This window comes from Dicentrarchus labrax, unplaced genomic scaffold (assembly GCF_905237075.1).
Source record: "Dicentrarchus labrax unplaced genomic scaffold, dlabrax2021, whole genome shotgun sequence".
In the NCBI taxonomy this organism is placed as follows: domain Eukaryota; kingdom Metazoa; phylum Chordata; class Actinopteri; family Moronidae; genus Dicentrarchus; species Dicentrarchus labrax.
The window spans coordinates 417,245-438,232 of record NW_026136722.1 but is presented as its reverse complement, the minus strand read 5'-3'; the positions used below and the strand labels follow the sequence as shown (position 1 = coordinate 438,232).

Here is a 20,988-nt window from a genome sequence, read left to right as displayed (position 1 = left end):
TCATGTCAGAATGCTTGTTTTATTTAACTGCACCAAAGTTAACACACGTATTACCTGTTGATACATTTACAGTAGTTGAAAACCAGTGGTACTGGTTGGTCAAAACCAGCGTTAACACAATACATAACAGCAAAACTCGTCTGTGGTTTACATGTTACAGGTAGGAAACCACAACGTTTAAGTGCTTTTTATTACTTCAGTCCTTTTGTTCATTTTCCACACTCAAGAATAATTATATACACAAATTGATCTCACGCAGCAAACACTTTAATATGGTGCTTAAGAGAATTTCTTATAGTCTCTTTATAATTCTGTGATTCTTTAAAGAGTGTGAAAGAAAAAGTAAAATTAAAAACTTTTATGAAATTCACGCCATTCATTCATCGAGTTTACAAAGTTGAGTTGTGACGACCCACATTTTCAGCAGTCCAGTTTCCAGGAGTAAATGTCTGTTTTTAATTTCTCTTTATTTTATAAAAATAAATGTGTATGAAGACATCAGGTCTGGTTCCAAACCAACCAACAGCAAGGTGAATCAATTGCCTCGTAAACTGATTTAGATAAAAATGTGTTTGAATAAAAGGGGAAATAAAGTAAAGGTATCACAGGACTGTGCACCAGATATCCTTCATTAGTCATCCCACACAGCATTGTGTCACTGAACTCATTCACCAGCCTCAAACAGTTCCTATCAATATTTGCAATTACAACTTCTGCTTTCTTTTAACTTTTATAATGTGTCATTACTTGTTCATATGATATTGTTTTATATTACATTTCTCTCACTGCTAGCTGTGCATCTCCGACATGGTATGGCTAGGAAAATATATGCAAATTGTTTCATTGTATTTATTTGTTCCAGTAGATCTCATAAGACTTCTTCTCTGTGTAACTGGCTTCAGTTGTTCTTGTGCCACATCTGACTTTCTCTTTTACCACCTTCACTACCAGACCACCAGCCAGGGCAATGCCTGCTGCAGCCTTGCCTATTTCAGCCACTGCATTCAGGATCCGTGTTGTTGTTGCCACAGTGCCCCAGTGGTCTGACACCCTGCTGGCCACTGACGCCATACTGGGCCCTGTTAACCCACACACAGCACCAGGAGACCCAGCAGCCACTGGGACATTCACAGCTATCTCCTGAGCTAAGGCTGCTCCTGCTGCAGCACACTGAGGAGTCCCAGTGACTACACCTCCTACAGTGGCCACTGCATGATGCCCTGCTGCTGAAGCAAAACTACTCTGAGCTACAGGTGCACTGGCTACACCAGCTGCCCCTACTGATGCAGTTTCAGCTCCACTGAGAGCTGCTGTGCTGAAAGCTGCTCCCTCCAGAGCTGCGCCAAGAGCAGCCCCAGCTCCCATGGTGCCTCCCACACCTGCTGCCAACCCCACAGCAGAGGCCCCTATGACACTGACCTGCCCGAGGGCATCCAGCGCGCCCTCCCCAGGACTGGCAGCCTCAGTGCCAACAATGGCTCCAACAGAACCACCTAAAACTCCACCTGTTGCTGCCCCCAGAGCCACTGCAGTTTTCCCTGAGGCTGCTGCCACTATTGCCCCCACAGCTTTCCCAACACTAGTGCCTCCCGCTACAGACATCCCAGCAAACTGACTTGCAGCAAAACCAACCGAGTTCCCCATGAGAGATGCCCCGGCTGCGGCTGCTAAAGGGGCCGCTGCTCCAAACACTGCTCCCACTGCCATGCCTGTGGCTCCAGCAGCCACCAGGATCTTAACTCTCTCCAGGACCTTAGCAGAGAGCGCAGCCTCCCTCCTCATCAAGGATGACCTGAGGGCATGTCGCCGGCTCACGGTCCTGCTGCAGCTTTTGCGCCTGCCTCTGAACCGGTCCCTCAGCAGGCTGAAGCCGCTGCCTCTGCTCTCCTCTCTCCATCTCTCCACCCTAAAATCTTCATTTCCTCCCTCCAACTCCCTCTTTCTGACCCCTTGTGATCCTCTATCGGTGCCCTCTGCTCCGTTAGACTCCAAGTCACATTTCCTTCGTTTTGCAAGTTTAGCCCGTTCTTCCAAGCTCCCATTGTTTCCTTGTTCCTCCCCCTCTGCTTGCCCTCGCTCCCTCAACATCCTTTCCTGCTCCTCCCTGATGACAGCCTCTGCTTCTACAAACATTGTGTTAGTATAAAACCCTTTGTTAGTCTGCTTCACCATCTTGTCCACTTTCATTAAGAGTTTGTTAACCTGCACTAAGTTACTGGGGTCTTTGTTGTTGAGTACATGGTACCTGCCCCCACACCTGTCAATCAGAGCCTTAAGCCCAGCAGGTGCAGTCTCCCTCAGGTACTCTTCAATCGCTAGGCCCTCCAGGTCATCGCCCCTGGTAAAAAGAACCACAGTGTGGTGACGGACTGCATCCTCCCCAAATATCTTAGCCAACTCGCAGACAGCCTGGTTCTCATTGTCTGTGTAACGACCTACTGGCACCACCAGAAGGAAAGCATGTGGCCCAGGGGCAGACAGAGACACGCATTTGGCTATCTCTGCATGAATCTGCTCCACACTGAGGTGAGTGTCCCCAAAACCTGGCATGTCAACCACCACAACTCTCCTCATCCTCTTCCGTGTGACAGTCTGGCCATCCTCCTCAGCATCCTCTTCCTCAGCGAGTTCAGCGCTCCCAAGCTGGCAAATCTGGGTGACAGAGCTGGCACTGATCTGCGACAGGAACTGCCTTCGGCCCAAGATGGTGTTTCCAGACGCACTCTTGCCAGATCCGGTCTTTCCGATGAGGACCAACCTGAGTTCTTCACTCCAGTTGTCTTCTTCCTTCTCACCGTCCATGTCCACTGGCTCCTTTTTCTCTTCCTCATCCCCTGGAGGAAAAACTGCAGAACAGAAACAGTCTGAGACTATTGATAGCTCATATCGATTGAGCTTCACTGCATTTGCATGTAAAGCATGGCAGTCCTCCTTTATTGAAAGACAGCAATCAATACTTTCATTGTAGTGAAGACAACAGATTATGTGACAATGCAACAAGCCTAGAAAGGTCAAGTGTTTGTGAGGACGGTTCTGGACAGAGACAACTCAATAGGTTAGCAAACGATACATACAAGTGCTAGTTTAGCGCTAGATGTTAATAAGTTAATGTTTATAAGTCAAATAAGACCAGGCGATAACTCTGAAACTAAAGAGCAGACATCAAATGCAGAGATTAGGTTTTAATCCCAGATATCGTGCTATGTATGAGCTAACTAGCTATTTTTAAACAAATGCTGCCTGCTAACAAATAACAACGTTAGCTAACGGTAAACAATTTCACATTAGCATGCTAGCCTTAGCATGTTGCTAACTTATGACGAAAACATCAACTATCACCACATGAAGAGATTATTTTACCAAAGTCCACGTTACAAGACATCGCTCAGTCTCATTAGAAGTGTGTTTTCCCTCTGCAGTCAGGCTTTAGTTGTCATCCTGTGAATGTAGCTGAAGCTAAATGCTAGGTTGAGCTCAAACTGTTCAAAAACATTGGACTTTGGTTGTACAGAGTCTGGTGGCTGCTGCCTGCCCTCTGTTGGACGATAGCTGCGGTACACACACACACACACACACACACACACACACACACACAGACAGACACAGACACAGACACACACACAAAACAAAAACAACAACAACACACACAACAACAGACAACAACAACAACACACACACACACAACACACACACACACACTGCAGGAATATGACAAACATGTGTTCTTGTACATATCAGAGTCATTTTATTTCATTAAACTTGATAACAAAATGGCTTGTTCATTCTGCAGCAATGATATTCTTTCTCTGAATATACATATAGTTTTATAACAGTCGTAATACTATTTCAAAATTACATCAATCTCAATTCCATAGATCTAACCCATTAAAATATGTTGAATTTCCATAAAAGATAAAAAAAAACAAAATATTTAACACAGAAACCGGTTCATATATTGTATTTCTGGGTGAGAGATTCTTCCAACAAGATAAAATAATTCTTACTAAGTGAAACAACTACACAGAGAGATAGGCAAAATATGTCAAAGGAAAGTTCACAGATGATCCCATCGAATGGTGGTAAAATAAGAATTGTTCAAAAAGACATAAAAAAAAGAGATAATTAATATACCATTGTATTGCCCTTTGGGAAAACAAAACATAGGATTCTTTCTTTAAAGTTTAAGCAGCAATAAAAACATAAATCTGCCTATTCACAAACATCCCTCTGGAAATCTCTCTAACAAAGCTCAGCTTGAGCAAAAAAAAGGAAACAAAAATAAAATTGGATTCCATCATCAAATCAAACTTAATCTAACCAGAAACAGGCCAAATTGAATGAGGTGAGGTCAAATCTATATTTGGCAACCACACGTAATTGAAGCAAATGGGTTTTAGTCACATTAAATCTAGACCAGACACAATACAGTGGGGTTCTGCAAAGTTGTGAAGCAAATTTATTATACTAAAATGAATTATATTCCAAAGAACAGTTATGTAATACTCAGGTTATCAAAAATGAGTTTCCCTTATCAACTCCTATTCCGAGACGTCTTTTACCTCTTACACAACGCTAGATTTTCCAATTATAAATCGCTGTAGATGTACAGCAATTCAGGTCTTTGTCAGAAACTGACAAACCTCCACTTCCACTTTACTTTTTTTTGAGTCAGTTTGAGGTTTCCTCTCTTGTTTTCGACAGAGCACCTGGCTTTTGTACAAGTGATGACAGCTTTTATTTCCTGCACTGTCGTCGGAGTCTACAAGTCAAGCCACCCCTTGCGGACTGTGCGTATGCTCCATCCTTCCTCTTCCGTCCCCTCTCCTCTGCTCTACCACAGGCACTGAGGGGCAGCGCTATAGCTCGGTGCGTGAGCGGGAGATGCGAGGGCCTTTCCTGATTTCTTTCCTCTTCTCTTCTTTCCTCCTCCTCTTCTCCTCCTCCCTCAGGATCTTCTGGAAAGCCTCGGCAGTGTGAAGCACCTGAAGCAGATGGGAAAAGGCGGATTTTTATCGAGGCTATGTGAGAGATGATGCTATTTTAGGGACAGTATGATAGAGCAAAGATGTGTCCGTGTTCCTATTGCTACTGGTAGTGAAGGTGTAAGTAGCAGGTCCTGAGGGTGTTAGAAGATGGTTACCAGGTGAGTGAGTACTAGTGATAACTAGGGGCTGGCAGAGTGTGGACTAACATGTATGCATCTTACTCACATCGTCTCTCTCTGTGCGGTACGGGTTTATAAAGTCTGGGGCTTTCTCTGTTATTCCCAGCTCCTGTGACATCTGAGAGATGAGCAGAATAGACAGATGACAAAGACAAGAAAAGAGAGGGGGCAAATTATAATTTCTTCAAAAGAGATAAGGAATGAAAATGAGATACTGTCACATCACTTATTTCACAGCTAAAAAGCAATTTGACGCAAATTGGCAAGCAGTTGCAGTATTATAGCTTATTTTCTCGTTACAGCTTCAGACACTATGAGCCACACAGAACGGGGGGATCAGAAGCCAAGAGCGGGGTTACTAAGGCACAAGTGAGGGCTGGATGCACACTTTCAGGGTGCTAACTGCTGCTGCTTGAAGTCTCAGAATTAATCCACTATATAATCCTCTTGGCACATTGCTAAGGTCACAGATTAATCCTGAAAGAGTTTAGTTCATTAACCCACACATTAAAAGGGGGAATACCATTTTATCTGCTTTGCTCTTTCAGGTTTCAAAGGCCACATTACACCATGGACAAATTTGATGACAAATGACACATTTTGCAGCGATGACAGAAAGGTATTAGCTGACACTGAGGATGTATTGTACAGTGACATGACATACAGATTGCAGTAAAATCTCCATATTATCTACTGTAAGACCTGAACCAGGATGATTCTGTCATCACACCACTGTGTGCAATATTGAACTGTTTTATTGCAGTGCTTCCAACATTCTCACTACACTCTCCTGCAGAGAAAAGGATTCAATTCACTGTGCACTTGTACTGAAAGCTGCATCTAGACTTCACAATACGGCTATAATTGTTCAATCCAACAATGATGCAGTTAATTTCTTTCAGCAAAAAGTTGATGCATCATCATATATCACATTTTTCTCACGCCTCAAATGTACAGAGAATTCCAAAAAGAAACAAAACTGAATCAGTCATCAGTATTAAAACCCATGGAAACCGTACACCATAAAATGTCCAATTTCCATTTTCAGCAGCTAAGCAACAACTCCCTCTTTTTCTGTTTAGCCCTACAGAATGCAGATCTCACAAATATTTTCTAAATTCAGCCGGTCAAATAGTCAAACTCAGGGCTGCAGTTACACCCTTACTGCAGAGGATATCAGTGAATAGTGACAGTACTGTTATCGACAGGTAACATTAGCTACAGTAGGTGATTTTCTGGTCTTACAAGTGTGAGGACGTGCTGGTGGGCTCCTCCTGTGAAAACCCCTGTCTGGTTACAGAAGTTCAGCCCCCAGCGCAGCAGGCCGCCCCAGTCAGAGTTCCGGTCGTAGTAGTGGTGGACAATGCGTGGGAAACGCAACGCCACGTCGCCAAAAAATGCTGTATTCTCCACCACATGGGAGTAAGCTGCAGATATTTATAGAGACAGAAAAAAAAGGTAGGTTAATAAGAAGAAATAAGACAGTGGGGGAGCTTTTTTTTATTTTGAAGATATATTGGTGCTGACAAAACACAAATGCATGACCAAACATGCTGATAAATGTAACAGAGGATGAGTGCAGCTCAAGCAATGGTTGATTTTGTTCAGGGTGGTGGCAGTGATGGGGTTGAATAACAATGATTGTATTTGTGATATTCAGACAGACATTAAAGAGAAAGCTCATATTATTGGCACCGGCTGGCACCAGAGGAGGATAAGCATGAGAAGAAGACTGACAGGTAGAGCATATAGAACCACAAGACAAACAAGTGGAGGAGACAGAATCAGAGTGTGAAAGACACACTAGAGGTGCCGTTAAATATAAGAGTCGAGCGAGAGAAAGGGGTGTAAAAGTGAATCAGACCTTCTTTGATCTTATCATCCATTGGGAAAGGGTCGTCAGGCTGCATATTGGCTGCAACCAGGATTTGTCTGGAGTCCTCCAACACCTTAAGAACGAGAGAAATGGCTCAATACCCAGATTTATTGACATTACACTACAGTATGTGCTGTGGATTCCAGTTGCAAGGTGAAGATTTTAAAGGAAAATGTATTCCTATCACAACATTTTTACACACCACTTTCACTGCTCAGATCAGGGGGATGCAGTCAATCTGATAAACACAACTTCACAGTGGACTCCATTAGGGCAAGCAACGTGTGGCCAGAAAAACAGGTTTTGCAGAAATAAGTGGTTTATAATAAGATAATAAAGTTAAACAGGGAACTGGGAATCACTGTATATATATATATATATATATATATATATATATATATATATACACACACACACACACATCTTTTTCACAGTCATATTGTGGTTGAAATACACAGAAACGGAGCACAAAAAGACACCAAATCAGATTAGAACCAGTGCAGCATCAATGGGGATTGCATATGGAAGAGATATTCTCTCTCTCTCTCTCTCTCTCTCTCTCTCTCTGACACACACAGCATTATAGAGATGCTGACAATGTATTTCAGCCACTGAAGGTTGACTAGGCTAGTTGCCCTTGAGAGGTACATGGATGCATTGATAACTATCCTCTGGGAAATTGATGCATACTGTAAAGCAAAGCTCAGAGCTTAGTGCGAGTGAATGGCACTCCAAGCAGCTGAGTCTGAATTAACATTCAAATGAATGCCAGGAAACATGCTGATGAATGTAATCATTGGATTTGAAGCTTTTGATTCTGTGTCGGGCTGAGAACCTTCTTATCCTCCGATCTGCTGAGAGCATGAGAAGGTTGAGCTCTTAGAACTAAACTGTTGCTGCTGTTGTTTTGTTTTATACTAGTGGCCTTGTTTTTGCAGCGGCCCACAGACCGTGTGAGGATATGATGTAAGAGTGCACACACGCACACACACACACACACCCTACCTTAAAGAGTCCTTTGAGCATGATGTCTATGATCTTGTACTGCTGATTGATGTCGTTCAGCTCTACCAGGTTCTTGAGCGCGTTCAGCTGATCTTTCCTCTTGGTCTCAAACAGCCGCTTGTCTGATAAGAGGAGGTCAGGAGGACACGCATACACTCCATATGGGCATAATTCACACAAATGCTCAATCATGCACCCATCTGGCACATTAAAAAGGCACAGAAACGTATTCATGTGCATGCACAAGCTGACACTTGCACGCACACACTGACATCCACAGACACGGCGGTGCATCTGGCAGCGGCTCTGCACGCTAACAGCAGAAGGATACAGATCTCCAGGTTGGAGTCATGTCTTGGCCTGTGTGTGTCCGAGTCCGCCCAGCTGAGGGTGGCAGCGGCGAGTGCCATGACCACCGCACACACGCTCCGCATGGTCAGCAGGGGTCGGCAGAGAGGCGCTCTTCTGAACACAGAGACGACGACCGAGCTAGAGAGGTACATCACATTGTTAGACAGTGACACATTTGGCAGAGCTGTGTGATTTCAGTTTGTTGCGTCTCCTCAAAACATTCTCTGACGATTGTCGTGCTTAACACATTTTCTTTTGATACAGAGATTTTACTTTCATCTGAAACAGCTTTCTTATTCATGAAGCCATTATTCTTCCAAAGCTGCCGGAAAGGTTCTCTCTCTCTCTCTCTCTCCCTCTCCCTCTCCCTCCTGTGATACTTTTGGAATATGCGAAATAGAGAGACATGCTGGGAATATAAGTGGTCAATATGTAACACTGGAAGGTAGCCGACATTTGAAGAGAGGCTCCTTATGTTCCTTTTAAAGAGACACATCTGACGTCTGGCACTTGTATAATCCCCAGAGGAAACTTTTTACAATCTCTGTACCAGACTCCCTCCCTGCTCCCTGCTCCTCCTCTCCCTCATCCCCCTGGTCTCTCTATCCGAAGCGCTGGTCTTCTCCAAAATTCTCATCCAGTAACAACGTCCTTTCCCTGAGAGGCTTTTTATACATTTGAAAGGGAGGGTGGGGGGGATGAAAGTGAGAAAATAAATACAACAACTAAAAATAAAGCCTCATCAAATGAAAATTTGATGAAAGCCAAATTTTTAAGAAAACATTAGCAGAAAACAGAAGTAACTGGAGGGAGAAGACAGTGTTGATGAAAAGCCACAAGACATAATTCACATAATTCATGCATAATTTAACATGGGCACCATCAATGAAACCATCAGAGGGGTATGGGGCTTTGGATAGGGGGTGTGAGGCATGCAGGGAGCGTCAGATTGTAGCAGGAGGAGGACGACTGGAGGCAAAAGACGAGCTGAGGGGCGTCGAGGCTTGTGGAGGAGGGTGGTGATGTAGGACTGCGAAGGCGAGACCCCGCGGGGAAACAACAGCTTTCGTGGTGAATATTTCATCCAACTTTGCTGAGACACAGCGGTAAAACGGAGAGACGCACAGATAGGAGCGCGAGTGCAAGATAGAGGAGGAGTGCGAGGCTGTGCGGGATGATAATGAGCACCAGGGACTTGATTTTGCACTGACAGAATTCATCTTTACAAGCTCGACTGATGATTTTCTAGAATCTGAAGGGCTAGGAAGTGAGCAAACGTCTCAAGGCGTGAATATTAATTCAAACTGAATGAGCCCCCTTTAAAGATATCACACAAATTAGCGGGGATAAGCATGTGCTTCAAGAATTACACTAACCCTCTTCAGAATGCCATCCTTCTGTTTACAACAGCCGTGCTTTTTTACAGCACATCCTTACAACAGCGAGTCCAGGAAATCTTAAAGTAGATCTCAAGATATTATTGTGGATCTGCCAATACGACTGTACTGAAAACGAAAGCTGACAATCTCCCTTTTTGTTGCAGCTACTTTTGGCTCTAAGTGCTGCTCTCTGTGGTCCGAAGCCTATTATTTAAAAATAAAACCATAGGACAACTTTTTTTCTTACAGAGTCAGCAGAAACAAGTGTTCCCGAAGACAGCTGAGTGAAGACAATGTTCGATTAAGGCCAATTTGTGCATTCTGAGAACATCTTTTGGGTAGCTTCCCAGCTTTCTGAGAAACGCCGCACTAAATATCCTTAAGTGCTGCTCGAAAGCCTCAATATTTCTAGATAACAGCCAAGGAAAAGGGGCCTTGTCTCCCCTGTGGCAGCGGCTCGTCGGGTTATTTGATGTTCCTGTGTGCTTCCGAGCAGCCAGCCATGTAGCTCTGACAGATATTTATGAGCAAAAAGGTTATCGCCAGCGGCACAATTTAATGCAGTCAACACATACATCCAGCAGCTGTTAACGTTTCCGCACAATAGGGCAAAGTGCTGAGACTTTAAGAAGTAGTGTAAGACGGACATTAAGAGTGGATCAATCATCTCTAATGTGGCATGGGCAGCGGAGAAATGAGAGCCTAAATGCATCCATTAACTATAAGCAGGCAACTCTGATTACACAGGATGGTCAATTTAGAAAATCAAAAGTTGTAGGAGAATCTACCGGCACTCATGTTTTGAGATCAGTTTACACTTGGCAGTACAGTGTTAACCGGGAGCTGGGCATCTTTGACAGATAAACTGCTAACATAAAATCCACCAGGGTGATTTCTGTCTGTGGTACTAACAGCAGAAATCCCCCCCGCCTCCCTCCCACACCTTTCTTAATTGAGGTGTACAACAGCATATACTGTGCATCATATTATAGGACCATTAATGCAACACAGCTGCAAGAAATGTGCTTTTACATTCTCCATTAACCGAATCTCACACTGGATAGATCTCCCTCCAGCCGACGCACTGATGTTATCAACTATCCGCAGCAGGAGGGCCGGCCTCAGATCTGGTGTGTCAATGTGGCAGATTGGGTGAGGTGTGTTTGCCGCGGGGAGGTCTGAAGGCAGAGTAGTTCTTGCTGAAGCCGTGTAAACCCACGTAAATCTCTCGGCCGGAGGAGATTTTCCTCCCCTGCCAACAACAATCTCCTGTGGCAGAGAGGCTCAAGTTTGATTTCTTGTGTGGGAGATTCAGGTTCCAGTTTTGTCAGATAAGTAGGCAACCACATCTAATCATACAAAAGACCCCTGAAGGTATCTCCACGAGTCTGAACTGCCTGTGGTGTGAAAACATGCACCTGATACTCTGCAATGCCAATTTCTCTAAAATCACAGGGCAAAAAAAAAAATTAAAAATCCTGCATATAATCTCCAATCAACAGCGGGAAGTGGTCCACACTGTCAACCAACCAACTGTGTGACATTCACTTCAAGAGGCAAAACCGACCCTTGAGGTGGAAGAAGCTCCTGAGAGGATGGAACAAGCAAGATGCCTATCAGGCAGCTGGGTGTGCAGCAGGAGTGGATCCAGATTCCCCTCAGGCTGCCAGCCTGCTGTGGGAGGTTTGAGGTTCAAGGACTGACACATCATCTCTCTCTCCCTCCCTCTCTCTCTCTGCTCGCATCTGTGAGGCTCTCCCTTGGTTATCATTCATGCAGAGGCAGAGCCACGGACATGCGTAATGGTGATGATGATGATGGCAGAGTCTGGATAAAGACTGTCATGTGGACCATCAATTACAGATGGCTTAATTGATTGCATGTCCCCTACCTGACCCACGTTCCCATCAGCCGCGCGACTGTCTGCGGGCGGTAATTAAGATTGAATTTGTTTTATTTCCAGCCGATAATTACGCGTTTATATTAAGGGTGTGATGTAAGATCACATCTATTGGGGACATAAAACAACTCCGCATTAATACACCGCAATTATTTCTGCAAGGGTTCCTCAACGGGTGCGCTTTTAGGGGAATTAACCAAGTATTTGAAGTCGCTCCTCGACAAACCGATCCCGCCTGTCATCGCAGCTGTATGCCGGATCCAGCAGTCGACGGCGGCGGCCAAGCACCGGAGATCCAGCCGATAAAGCGCCGGGCATTACAGCCACAAAACTCAGCGGATCACTCACCGTGTTGTAGCGAGAGACGGCGGCGCCACACGGCAGCGATTATCGGTCAGCGTTTTTGCTCCAAAGTAGTGCAGTTTAACCTCTTTATCTCCGTACGAGATGTTTAAGGTCAGCTCGCCGATGGAGCGGGGACGGGACAGTCGGTGCGCCCCGCTGGATCCTCAGGTGACAACTGCTCGAAGGTGGAGGTGTTCATTTACATGCGGCTCTCGCTGCTCCACTCCGTCAGCGCCACGATCGCACCGGCTGGCTTCGGACGAATGACAGGCAGCCAGCGGGCGCAAAAGCACGGAGGAGGATGTTGTTTCCGCACGGAGGGTTTAAAGAGAGACACCGCCACGGCGAGCGCGGGGTGCGTTCCGTTTCCCTCATGTGTTTCCTCTGAGGTGTTTTAAGGCTGACAGATATTTATATAGAACTATAAATCTTTTTTTAATTGAATTTTTGTTTTCAAAATTTGTTTTAGCATAATTACTTCATTTTTTTTTTTTTTTTTTTTTTAGAAAAATGTTTTTTATTTTATTTTTAAAACACATACATATGAGAAGCCGCCCCCTCCCCCCAAAAAAGAAAAGGATCAGTGAGTACACATCTAATACACATCGGTAAAACCCTGCAGCGAGAGCATTACACATTCACAGGGGCACTGGTAGGATGCCAGGCCACAGTGCCATGGCCCCTGCCTACTAGGTCTGCTCTGCAATGTGGGAGGTAGTTTAGAACAGGGGCGCCCACAGCTCATCAGAAACCCCTCTCATTCCCCTTCAAGACTGAGCTGCATCTGTAAAACTTTAAAGGTTCTTACATACCGCTGTTTAACAGTAGGAGGTTTGGGCTTTATCCACTGAAATAAATTGATCGTCTTGGTAACTGGAGAAGCTTGTTCAAAAGTTTTGGCTGGAAAGTCAAAGAGAGCCCCTTCGCCTGAAAGATTCAGCAGAAACAAACCAGGATTCATTTGTATTTCCTTATTAAAATAGAGTTAAGTTCCTGTGAGACTCCCCCCCCCAGAAATTAAACATCAGAGGCCAGTGCCAAATGTAGTGTATGTACGACCTCACATCTTTCCTGGACCTGACACAGAGGGGAGAAACTGGCTTTGAGTTAATAGGTTTTCAGCCTAGAACAGATCTATCAGCACTTAAATATATTGTTACCCATTCCAGGGGGGAGGGCTTTGTTTTATGTAATGAGGCGCAGGGCTGATGAGGCACCCTTCCTTCCAGCAAATACTGTTCCACATTTTGATCGTGCTGATCATAATTGGACTGTTTCCGACCTCGGTCAAGGATGGGTTCAGACAAGGATGTTTCATTGGTAACAAGGATGAGTAAGGAAAGAGAAGGGCATTGTCGGGCATCAAGATGTCTCTACCGCCTTGAGTTATGAAAGAGCCTCGGCCTCACGTGTGCATATTTTCAAGAAGGGAGCCATTAATTGTTTTAAATTACTCTACACTTTGAATTAAATGGACCTGAGAAGACCACTTGTCCTTTCTGACTGTTGATTCAGATAATTAATTAGTTTTAATTCAGTACAGAAGAACTAGATTATTTTCTTCCTGGAATACCTGAAACCTGAATCTGAAGGTGCTGCTGTCAGCGTGTGGTAAGAAGATAATTACTGCTATGACCAGGTCAATTACTTTAATTTTCATGCGTCACATGATCTACAGTGATTTGTGTTTCTATGAAGTCAAATTTGTCCTTTTCCCTTTTGTTCACAGCCCCTGGGACCCACAGGGGTTTCCATAAAAACAAACAGATTTTTAATTGAACAGCAGTTTTAATTTGCTTGAAATGAGCCCTGTTACAGAATCCATAAAAAGAGACGAGGCCAATATTAAACGACTACACTAACGGTAGGTTTCAACTTCTATCACACCACTGTTGTGAAATTCAACATATCAATACAAAAATGAAAGTGAGGTCCTATGTCTGACTGTCCTTTAGGTGAGACACCCTGGTGCTGCTTTAAGAGCAGAACGGAAAACACACTAGGTACATAGGAATTCAAGAAATGTAACAATAAACAAACAATGAACAAACAAACATCAGCCATAATAACGCCAGTTTGCCGGAACGTCAGCCTGCTGTAAAGTCCGACAGACAGATGGACACATCTCCTACACGCCTGGAGACAATAGTTAAGGAGGAATGAAGCAAGGAGAAAGTAGGTGTGTGTGTGTGTGTGTGTGTGTGTGTGTGTGTGTGTGTGAGGAGAGAGAGAGAGTTTACATTTGAAAGCGAATAATCTTAAAGGACTATATGTTTCAATTGAGTGTATGTATTGTGTTTACTGTGCATTAAAATGTGTTATTATTTAGTATTACTACTGCGTCAATAACAGCTGACAGTGTTCTACTTATTAATGAGTGTATTTGTTTACTGTTAATTTGATATGACAATATTGTTCTTGTATAACAGCACCAAGAAAGCTAATATCAAACTGAATAGACAAAGGCTGAGTTATGAGAGTGTGTGGGTGGGTGAAGGGAAGAACGAGCGTGTGTGCGCGTGAGCTTGTGTGTGAGAGAGTCAATCAGCACGACAGATGTACTGAGCCTTTAAGTACAGACTCTGACTGAAATACAGTAACGACCCTGCGTTGTACAACACACTTTCAAAGAGATTAAGTGAAAAGCACAACACAGACATTCAATAAATTGCCAGAAAAAAATCAATGGCGATGCTCTGCTGTAACACAGTATGGGTATCTTTCATGGTGCGCTGAGAGTGCGTGCTTGTGTTGCAGCTTTAACAACACTTAGATACTCACAGAGGCATGTTTGGGTTTTTTTGCAGGGTGTGAACTGCAGTTTGTGTGTAGGTGAGAGTGCATGTGCCTGCATAATACAGCTCAGAGTGTTGTTTCACTTCTGGTGAGGGATACACGACGGCCCTGGGCAGACTGGGGCTGCAGCTCTCGGCTGGCGTCTGTAGGACGAGGGACTCCATCATACTCCTCATTCTCTGATTGTGCTCCTCTGTGGGTGGCGGCTGCAGGACACTGCTCCGGATCTGAGTGAGCAGAAATGGAGCAGGAAGTTTCATCATGTTGAATTAAAAGGGAGAAGAGAGGCAGAGCCGGAGAGAGAAGCAGCCCAATGAAGAGCACAAGACATAATGCCAATAAAAGGACTAAACGTTAATGGGCAGTGAAGAAGGAGACAAAACCAACAGAAGGGGGAAAAAAAAGTTAAATAATGTCTGAATCAGAGAAAAGAAGCTTAAGCTTAAAAAATGACTATGCAAGCTGACAAAAGGCACATGTTTGTTTACAGTTACATCATACAGGAGGAAGCAGAGTGAGACTGACTCACACACACACACACACACACACACACACACACACACCTGGGATTTGCAGAGTGCTAAATAAGTCAGCAAGACAGGAACCTCTTCTAACCCCAAAACAAAGCTATTTATCTCAGCTGTCGCAGGCACATGCAGTAGATAATAAAGTGAGGGCTGTGCAGCAGGAAATAGAGCTGTACTGTAGATATAACAGGCAATAAGGAACAATGATCACTCACCATAAACAGCAACAAGAAAATTAAACTGTTCTTCACAATGAAGAGACAACTTTTAGCACAGCTAAAAGGTCAGAGTGCATTTCCAGCAGCTATGAGCAGTCCCAACCGAGAGGCGGACGTTGAAGAAGAAAAAAAAAAAAAAGGATTACTGTTCCAGATTGTTCATGAGGAACCGCCAAGTGCCGCCACTGATCTGCTCCCCTGCAGGACTCAGAGATTTCAGAGACTAACTAAAGGTCACCTCAGAGTACGCCAGTGAATCCAGAGTTACTTAATCACATTATTCATTTTGATCTTCACGTCTTGTCTGAAGATCTGAGCTCGCGTTCCAGTTGGTGTACAACATTACACACAATAATAAAAAAAGGTCTGAAAGTGCATTAACGTCGTGTGCATCAGTGAAGCTGAAAAGGGCAACAGGATGATTTAAAAACAACACAACAGAATTGCAACCATATCAACACGGTACAGTTCGGACCTACAGCTGCATGAGTACTGTTATTAAAGCACCAAGATACTTTTTGTTGTCACTAAATTATCATCATCTTCTTCAGGAGCACCATAATCATCATTCTAGGCACCACTGGAGTAGGCAACTAAGGCTGCAGGGATCAAAGACTTCTTGTAACTTTTTGTCTGGACTGGTGTGGAGGTGTAGGGATTAGAATTGATGGGGAAGACAGCGGGTTCAGACAGAATGGGTAATGTCTACTCCAATACTCCAGAGTTGTGAAGATCAGAGTAATCAGCTCTGTCACTACTCTGACAAAAGCAATTTTTGATTTGACACCAAGAAAGCTTACAGATATGAAAAAAAAACGGACAACCACAACTGACTATTGTTGGTACACAGGGAGAGAAGCGGAAGTGTTGCACTCAGAGTTAAAGCAGTTTTTTTATCTGGCAACAGTTCCCATCAAGTCACTCTGGAGGATGGTATTTTGAGAAACAAGTGGCTGAAAGAAAAGGCAAAATAAAAAGAACCTGTTCCAACACGATTCAGCAACCGAAAAACGAAGGTGAATGATGTGGAGTTAGTAGGGTGAGAACAATTTGGAGTGCAAAAGAGAAGGAGAGAGGAAGCAAAGGAATAGGCAGAGAAACAGAAACAGCTAGCAAGTGAAAGCCCTACGCAAGAATGAAAGAGACAAGAGTGAAGTGAGTGAGTCCCTAAGGCTGAGGCAAGTTATAAGAAGTCTGTGGGCCTAAGACGTTATGAAAAGGGACTCTCCCCAAAGACGAGCTCTGGTCTGCCAAGCTAACTAAGTATGCAGTGCAAGCTGCAGCTTCACCCCTGCACACACTTAACACTGGATCATATAGGCGTTCACACACAGTTACAGACAGGAAGACAAGCACAAGCTGATATATCAAGAGTCTGACTGGAAATAACCATGAGATAAAAACGCATATGTGCCCACACAATGTGCATACATGGCTGCACACACACTCTCTCTCTCTCACACACACACACATATAAGACATCACTCTTTTAGGAGGGAGCAAGATAGGGATGTGATACCAGATCATTGACAAATGAGCACAGGAAACTTCCTGACTGATATTTTACTTCAGTCCACAGGCAGATCAACAAAACCTATGAAAATTGTGTTCAAATGTGCGTGAGTGTGAGTGTGTGTATGTGTGACAGATTGGAGCAGAGGAGATGACAGGGGAGAAAACTCATACTGTCTTGAGACTGTTAAGAGAAGTGTGTCTGTCACACTGAACCCTGCTTTCCCCTAGAATGCCTCCAGAAACACACATTTGAGCGCGCACACACACACACACACACACACACACACACACACACACACACACACACACACACACACACACACACACACACGCAAGGAAACAAACACATGCGCACACATTCATAGTTCATGATTCCCTGGCACACACTGCACTGGGAGCTGCAGTGTGTGCCATCATTCTGTCACTGCTCTGATTCTGAGCTACTTTCAGAATACTCAATGTGTCTCTGGTCCTATATATGATGCCAAATTCATGCTACGCAATCTGATGTGGCTGCTATTCCTTCTGTGTTTTATAAAGTCTTGAGGCAAACCAAGATGGGCTTTATGTATTTGCTACAAAGCTAACACGGTTAGCGGCAAGGACGTGGTTCATCAGGTTTGACTTGTTGGAGAGAATACGTGCATCGGAAGCTAGTTCAATTCCATATTTCCTCTGGGGATAATCTGGGGAACCTAAAACATATTATATGCTTGTGAAGCTCCACAATAAACTGCGCTGCCTCAGGTAGTCCTGCCAATATATTTTTGTGCTACTCAAATTAACTTAACTGTACAATACTAATTTCTGAATACACCACTGAGAATTTGTGAACCCAGAAGGCTCTACTTTCACAGCAGTAGAAACACCAGTGTCACTACCACATAATGGTATATTTTTGATCTCAAAAGGCAATTTGCATGAACACTTGGTATTCTTTTGCCCAGGGTTGGAGAGGACAGTGCCGGGAACAAGGTCCCCAATTTCAGTGTCCCTTTTTGATAATTTGTTCTTTGTATTAGTAAAATCAAAGTCAGTCTGTGATGGATATGCACAGCAACTACAGAATAGTGCAGAATAACACAATACATACATACAAACAGTTTTTTATACAAACAAAAATAAAACAGTTTTAATCAATCATTCACCAACCAGTAGAGGCTGAAACCAACTTTCTAACATCTATGCTAGTACAGCTATTAGGGTCTACATCCAATATCAGCAGCGAAAGGCTGAACAGAGCACAGAGACTGGATGCACAAGACCATGTACAATCATTTTCTAACAAATGGCCAGTGGCAACAAAACGTCTACTGAGAGCTGAACAGATATCATTCTTACTTAAAGCTATGCATTCATGAGCTACGGTACTTGGAGGTTAGGGGTGGTGACTTCATTTTTACAGGATTTGACTTGCTTCCAGGATTTTGACAGTAAATCCAAATAGTATCCTGACTTGGCAGCTCCGACTGCAGTGTAACGAGCCGGTTGGGTCTCTTGTGTGTCTTGGTTGTTACCCGTGTTGTGTTTCTCGCCTTAAACTGCCAAGTGAGGAGCTACTGGGATTTGTGATTTATTAAATGTTGTGTTTCTAATGCAAACTATTAATCAATGATCACAGATCTCAGAGTCAAATATACCAACAGCTTCAATTTTTTAATTTCCAGTGCACTAGGATGACTTTTTTGGGATATTTTACATTTGCCCTACTGTAGTCAGAAATTTGCTGAAATCTGGGAGTAGAGAATAAAATTAAAAGCTAATGTTTTCTCAAGCAAGTATTTCTCTGGCTTTATGTGCTACCTGCAGAGCACAACATTATCCCTTCCGTCTGATATGTAACTGACAGACGAAACCGAGGTCTATGGATGCAAAACAGGGTGCAGTAATTGGTCCTGACACAACTGAAATATGTGCCTGTGTCAATAGGGGTGTAAATGAGGATTTAAAATTCAGTCTCCGGTTTCTGTGACCAGATGTAGATCATTAATGCCGACATGACCGATGATTCTGGACACCGAAGGGTATTTACGACTAACAGCTGCGCTTACTGAGTTAATGCCAATGAGAAACCCTACGAGATAGCAGAAACTCTTTGCTTTGTTTAGATCAGGGTGTCTGACTAATAATGATACAATTATAATAGTGGAGCGAGGCTGCATGTGTGAGATCTGTCCCAGGCAGGTGCCAAACAGACAAGGTAGTCAGCGTGCGTTTGCAGAGGCGGAGGCATCAGCTCCAGATGACAGACAACAGGTCGGCCGGGACTTCAGGAGCCACAACACGACTTCACTAGTGACCTCTGATCTTACAATTTGCACAGGTCTTTGCAATTGCAGTGTTAAACTAGAGCCCTCAGTAAACTGTTTACTTATTTACCAGCCTGTAAAGTGATGAAGTCCCACACTGAGGCTACAAATAGGCATTTTGCTACTGCAGTGCTGCTGTGCAAAATGCTGGTACTTTATTTGCATAAATAAACCTGGTCTTTCCCATTCCCATTTCCCCCGCTGGCTTTGTATTTGGCTGCCAGTACTGTTTCTTCACAACAAATAAACAAGCGTTTTAAAGTAAACACTGTGTGAACCCGACTGATACTGAACTTTGTGTGAACTCGATTTCTTTTCTTATTTTATTCTAATTCATTCATTCAAATAATGTTCATTCATGGGTAACGGCATTAAAGGCCTATAGCTGTGAGAATCCACTTGTTTTCAAAGTGTGTCCTACATTATTTTATCTGTGTGTGTGTGAGCACACCATGAACAAGTGTACCTGTGTGAGGAGCAGCCTGAGGGCCTGTGCTGCTTCTTCACTGAGCTCCTTCAGCCCCCTCCTCTCCGCCGCCTCCATCACCTGGAGCAGGTCAGGCTCCCACAGCACTGCTGTACTGCCGTGCTGCAGGAGCTGAAGGACACAAACAAAGAATAAACAGATAGACATACAATCGCACAATCATGAGCAGATGAGGTCATTAACAAACATGGGGGAGTGAGGAGAGTGAAAAAAGTAAAAAATGAAGAAGAGGGAGGTAGAAATAAAGAGAGACAGAGGAAAGCATCAAGTATCAAGACAACAACGAACTTGTTATCCCTTTGACGTGATTTGATATTGTGGTTGATGTATGAGTAAATTCAATGCGCTATAATTGTGTAAAAATTCAAATTTCAGACAAGAAGTGGTGTCTGAAACTTTGTATGTGACAGCTGAAAAGTAGTTCCTCTCCTGATTTCATTGAATAATAAATAAAAAGGAAGTGTTTAGAGCTTAGACCACAACACAATAAAATGTTAATGATGTTTCTTTCATTTTCCATGTTTTGTACTGTTAGCCTGCTTAACACTGTACTGTATTCACCCTCACTACTAACTTTTGATACTTAGGATACTTAATATTTCTGCTCAGAACCATGTCCAAGAAATTATACTTCTTATACTACTTTGAGTCGTGTGTGTGTGTGCGCGTTGTGTGTTGTGTGTGTAAAACCTCTCACAAGCGTGATGACTCTCAGAATGGCAGGGTGCAGAAGGCAGCTCTCTCCTGAGCTGAGCAGGCAGTAGATGAGGAATCGGCTCCATGGCTGACACACCATGTACTTTGCTAACAGACACACACACACACACACACACACACACACACACACACACACCACACACACAAACACAGAGAAAAGAAACCCAAGAGGGAGAGAAATGTCTAACTCAGATCAATTCCGTTTCATTTTCCTCTGCTCCTCCTGGTGCAATTACTGTGGTTATGGTTAATGTCTGAAAACCTGTCAAAAGCCACATCAAAACAAACAGCAGGCATGTAAAAAACAAAACAAACCTGTATGCTACAATGCTGGAGATAATATGAGGAAGAATAATGTGACATATACTCTTTTTCATCCGGACACTAACTCTAAAATAC

The 20,988-nt window shown here is 43.7% G+C and overlaps 2 protein-coding genes across 6 annotated transcripts in view; both read right to left on the bottom strand.

Annotated features, from left to right (window-relative positions):
- Positions 1-3,546, bottom strand: LOC127356573 (uncharacterized). The gene is made up of 2 exons (XM_051388427.1): positions 3,361-3,546; positions 1-2,846 (listed from the first exon to the last, which is right to left on the bottom strand). Exons 1-2 carry the CDS (start codon positions 3,380-3,382, stop codon positions 850-852), a joined length of 2,019 nt encoding a protein of 672 aa, XP_051244387.1. The 5' UTR covers positions 3,383-3,546; the 3' UTR covers positions 1-849.
- A 176-nt stretch (positions 3,547-3,722) lies between these two features.
- The window catches only part of LOC127356431 (coiled-coil domain-containing protein 134), a 65,743-nt gene continuing 48,477 nt past the window's right edge, over positions 3,723-20,988 (bottom strand). For 3 of the 5 annotated variants that reach the window (XM_051388158.1, XM_051388157.1, XM_051388159.1), the window contains 9 exons: positions 20,570-20,676; positions 19,852-19,983; positions 14,802-15,043; positions 8,377-8,534; positions 8,046-8,167; positions 7,029-7,113; positions 6,410-6,591; positions 5,211-5,282; positions 3,723-4,982 (listed from right to left, as the gene is read on the bottom strand). In XM_051388158.1, the coding sequence (XP_051244118.1) occupies positions 4,857-4,982; positions 5,211-5,282; positions 6,410-6,591; positions 7,029-7,113; positions 8,046-8,167; positions 8,377-8,534; positions 14,802-15,043; positions 19,852-19,983; positions 20,570-20,676 (1,226 nt within the window). In that variant the 3' untranslated portion in view covers positions 3,723-4,856. Of the gene's footprint in view, positions 4,983-5,210; positions 5,283-6,409; positions 6,592-7,028; positions 7,114-8,045; positions 8,168-8,376; positions 8,535-12,023; positions 12,324-14,801; positions 15,044-15,558; positions 18,187-19,851; positions 19,984-20,569; positions 20,677-20,988 lie in introns of those variants that run through there. The other 2 variants (XM_051388160.1, XM_051388161.1) reach the window with 2 other exon arrangements.